Below are 4,433 nucleotides of genomic sequence, written 5' to 3'. Positions count from 1 at the left end.
GGAGACCTACGTCCTGCTCAGGCCTGACCTTCCATTGGGAGGGCGAGAACTTGCTGGAAAGGAAGCCATTTTGGAGAAGGCGGCCACGAAGTGGCACGAAGCTCAGGTCACGGAGCAGACGGCTTTATATAGATGATGCCCAGTTGCTAGGCAACAAAGACCTGGTCGGCCAGCTTGTGTTACCAAACGTGTTACCAAACTGCCCGGCACCTTGGGGGACGAACGAGCCGGGGCGGTAGAGCACGGTGGCCTTCAGGCTCAGCCCTCGGCCGGGTCTGCTGAAGGTGGCCCGAGGCATGGCAGCCACCGTGATAGGGGGTCTCCCGCCTGAGGCGAGGACGGGCCAGCTCTGGCTTTATCCTCGAGCCTCTGGACGTTCCAGAGCAGGGCACCGGAGACAGCTTCCTGTGGCCAGCAGGCCACTGCCTGAGCAGGAGGGGGCCACGAGGCACGTTGGCAGCGCTGTGCAGTCACCTCCACGACCCAGATGCCGGCACGAAACCAAAGGGTAAGTTTCTTCGATACAGAGTCAGTGGGGACAGTGCAGGGCACCCCAAGGACAAGCCCCACGGCGCCCCTGCCGCTGTGCCCGACCCCAGCCCTCGGGAGCAGAAGAGCCAGGTCTGGTGGCCAGTGGCCTAGCTGCCCGAGCCTGCGCCTTCCCCGTCAGCGCCCCATGCCAGCGGCCGTGGGGCACAGCGCTGCGCCTGGGGATGGCATGGGGCTGTGGGCCGAGGGGGACAAGTGGGAAGCGCGTAAGCCCCTCTCCCCTCCCCCGTCAACTGCCCGGCCTCGTAGGCCGAACGTCTGCGCACACGATGGACGCGGAGACATGCCACCCGCCCAGCAGTGCGGCCGAGGGACAGACGCCGGGAAGCGTCTGGACGGGTCGCTGTAAGCGAAGAGGGCGGAGACGGGAGTTTGGGGAAGGCCAGCGAATTTATTCCTCCCGCGCTGGGCAGGGCGGGCGCCCAGGGCGGCTGCGAGCAGCGTCCCCACCCTCCGTCCCCGCCCTCCGTCCCTGTCCCCAGCACCCACAGCCCGGGAGCCAGGCAGGCAGGGTCCTGCCGGGTGTGGGACCCGAGTTCCCTTAGCTGTCAGGGGAGGGCCAGACAGGACGCTCGGTCCAGCGGCCTTTACCGCTGAAGCATCGTCGCGTCCTGGGCCTCGCAGGCTGGTCCAGGGGGCTCTGGACGCTGGGCTGGGAGCTTCAGCCACACGGTGGGGACTTCACACCGACAACTTACATTTCAGAACGAGCAGGATGGGCAGAGACGCTTCAGGGAGCGGCCAAGGGTGTCCAGGCCGTCAAGAGGCCCCGGGCCGAGAGGACAAGGCGGCAGAGGAACGAGGGGACACCAGGGGACGAGGACCACACAGGTGACATGAGGGATCGCGATGAGGCCAGAAGTGGGGTTTTAAGGCGGTCGGACACGCCAGGCGGAGGTGCGTGGCCAAGCGCAGCGACCTCAAGGCATGCTGGGAGACGGGCCAGTGAGCCCAGTGAACCCAAGGCTGGAGTCGGGGGGTGCAGCGGGCCTCAGCAGGCGCCTGTCCTGCAGTGCAGGCACCTCGGAGTGGGACGGCAGCGTCCCCCGTGCTCACCCGTGAAAGCCAGGCTGCTGGGCTTGAAAGGGGACCCAGGGACCCGCCCCATGGACCGGTGCTGCGGGGGAGGGGGACATGGTCCACCAGGGTGGTAGCAGGTTAAAACGGGTGCGAAGCAGGAACGGGGGACCAAGCCGTGGAGAGGGTGCTGGGAAGCCGCTCCTGGGGGGGATCCCTGACGAAAAGCTCTCACGGGAGCCGAGGGTGGGGGAGGCCGAGTCCAGTGGTTCCCCTGCCGGGCGGGCGCCCGCAGCCTCGTCCCCTGGACGTGTTCTCCCGCACGGCGCGTGCCAGAACGAAGCTAGGGTGCTCACACTGGGCCTGTCACACGGTCCCGCAGCCCAGGGGACAGCACTCGGTGTCAGGGACCGGCTCATGTGCCGACGCTGCCCGCCGGGCCGCGTGTTCGTGCCGTTAGAAGTTGACATTTTATGTGGGAAACTAATTCTTTTAGTTTACGTTTACTGTTTCCCCCACCCACAGCTTCCTGGAGACTGGGGCCCGACTGCAGAAACCCCAAACGTGTACGTACGGGGGTGACGGAGCAGGCGCCCCCCAGCATGCAGCAGCAGGACGGCGGTGAGTGGGCCGGGGCAGCGGCCGGGGACAGCTCGTCGGGGTGGCCAGGGACGTTTCCTTGCGGTATCTTTGGGCCCATTTCAGCTTGCGTTACGTCTACGTGACGTGGCGAGGTCTCCATCCGACAACCAGACTCAGTCACCCTTTGGAACGTCACACCGACGCGGGGCTCCCGATAACCACAGCCCCCGACCCCACAATGCAGGGCCAGGATCGCCGCGCGTCTGTCACGTGACACGCCCCGGGCCCGCCTCTCCCTCCTCACAGGCAGCGCACGCATGTCCCCCGTGGCAGGACTCAGCTTGGCCCGGGCGCCCCACGCCCCCTCGCCGCACGGAAAGCAGCGTCTTCTCTGTCCGCGAAGCTGCGAGAACGTCCCTGCCTCATTCAGCGCCGCGTGGGAGAAACCACCATCCCGAGACGCCCTCTGTCCCCACCGCGTCCGGCGACGTCGGGCACAAGCGCGGCCGGTCGCGAAAGGATGTCACCACGCCTCCCCTTGGTTAAAAATACATTATCCTTTTTATTTTACAGAGCAACTCGAGGTGACCGTCACAGACGCAGACCGGGGCGGAGGCGGCGTCTGCCTGGGCGGCGGCCTGAACCCAGCTGCGTCTCCCCACAGCGCAGGACAGGGCAGGTGACACGCACTCTCCGGAGCAGAACGGAGTCTCTGGGGACACGCGCGGGGGCGGGGCGGGGCAGACAGTCCCGTCCCTGTCCCGGCCCGCGCTGCGGAGCAGGGGCTGGCTGGGCGGGCGGCGGCAGCACTGTGGATTGTCTACGTAAAACGCAGGGACGGGGCACGCGTCTACGGCTAAGTGCACGTCCACGTGCTGTGCTCCTCGCGACCGTGACCCTGTGTCCTCGCACCAGGCCTGAGCAGCCACGTCTTTTGGCCAAATGCACTTTCCCCCAGTAAACTTAAAACACCGAGAACGAACGGAAAACTCCCTGTCCTTCCACTTACTAGGCGACTGGCTACCGAAACAGTTCATTGCAAGACACGTGACGACAGACTGTGGCATGAGTCGCTTTAATTCGCTGCGCTGAGGCTAGAGTGAGGCTGGGGGCGCGGCCGGCCCCCCGCTCCCTCCGCTGGCTCGTTGGGGACAGGGAAGCAGCAGGTGCGTCACACTGTTCTCGACTTCAAGTTTCAAAAGCAGAGTTAAAAAAAATACAGTTCCTGATTCGAGTTAGATACAGGGACGAAAGAGCACGTACTTGAAGGTTACACGGCCTACGCGTGGTGGCGGGATTCTCCTTAGGGGAGCAGGTCTGGTGGTATGATTTTCAATACTCGAAAAGGCTCAACCTCAAGCAGTAATAAACACAAGCAAAAGTGATTTAACCATTAAAATAAATATTCAGAAAAACCTCTCTGTACATACAAGTGAAAGAATAAGTAACACTTTCACGCAAAAAAATAATAATAATAAAGGATTTGTTCGTATGAGGAGCTGAAACCTGCCGTTTCAGCCCACGTGTCCCCAGCAGAGAAGGGAGGCCCAGCTCGGTGACGACGGGCAGCCGCCATCTCACAGCCTTTGCACGGACACCACCACCCATTCATCCATCTCGGACTTATTAAATTCCTTTTTCTTTTATTTTCCTTTTTTTCTTTGTCATTTTCCTGTTTTTACAGCATGCCAAATCCTTTGGCATACGTGATGGCCTTCAACAACCTCTCCTTCAGTTTCTCTTTGCTCGAATATTCCGGAAGTAGAAGGACGTTAAAGCAAGTGTGCGACGTCGGCAACCTGGACGAAGGAGAAGAGAGGACAGTGAGTCCCGGGCCGCGCCCTCCCGTGCGCGCGTCACAGGCCCCCTTTCCGGTCCCGCGCTTGAGCCCAAGCTCCGCACCGTCACCCCAGAGGGGGCCAGTGCGGGCTCAAGATGGCTCTGAGGTGGGCGCAGCACTCAAACTCGGTCTCCGAGGTTTCACAGTCTGGGCTCTGTGATGCTCATTGGAAAATTCCCGGCAACGACTGCGTGCGTCATGTGCCCCGACGCGGCCACCCCGAACGTGTCATGCGACAGGCTTCCCATTCAAAATCCACGCCCCACTGCGCGGTTCCGAATCAAGTGAACCCCGGAAGAGTTTTTAACTGGGCAGTGTGTACACGGTGCCTCTGAACCGTTTCCGGCGGCTCGGCGCGCGGCCCCCGCACAGGGACGCGTTACCTCTCCGTGTCCGGGCCGTTCTTGGCGATGATCATCTTGAGCTTCCCCAGCCCGCCCACGGG

At 62.7% G+C, this 4,433-nt stretch overlaps 1 protein-coding gene across 1 annotated transcript in view; it reads right to left on the bottom strand.

Moving 5' to 3' along the window:
• Positions 1 to 2,686: 2,686 nt before the first annotated feature.
• Positions 2,687 to 4,433, bottom strand: part of UBE3A (ubiquitin protein ligase E3A) — a 31,184-nt gene continuing 29,437 nt past the window's right edge. The window contains exons 6-7 of the mRNA XM_023523884.1: positions 4,372 to 4,431; positions 2,687 to 3,947 (exon numbers count right to left, since the gene is read on the bottom strand). Of these exons, the coding sequence (XP_023379652.1) occupies positions 3,827 to 3,947; positions 4,372 to 4,431 (181 nt within the window). The 3' untranslated portion in view covers positions 2,687 to 3,826. The remainder of the gene's footprint in view (positions 3,948 to 4,371; positions 4,432 to 4,433) is intronic.

Source organism: Pteropus vampyrus, unplaced genomic scaffold, assembly GCF_000151845.1.
Source record: "Pteropus vampyrus isolate Shadow unplaced genomic scaffold, Pvam_2.0 Scaffold427, whole genome shotgun sequence".
Classification (NCBI taxonomy): Eukaryota; Metazoa; Chordata; class Mammalia; order Chiroptera; family Pteropodidae; genus Pteropus; species Pteropus vampyrus.
Note: the sequence above shows the minus strand (reverse complement) of the source record. Positions and strands in the feature narration are given on the sequence as shown.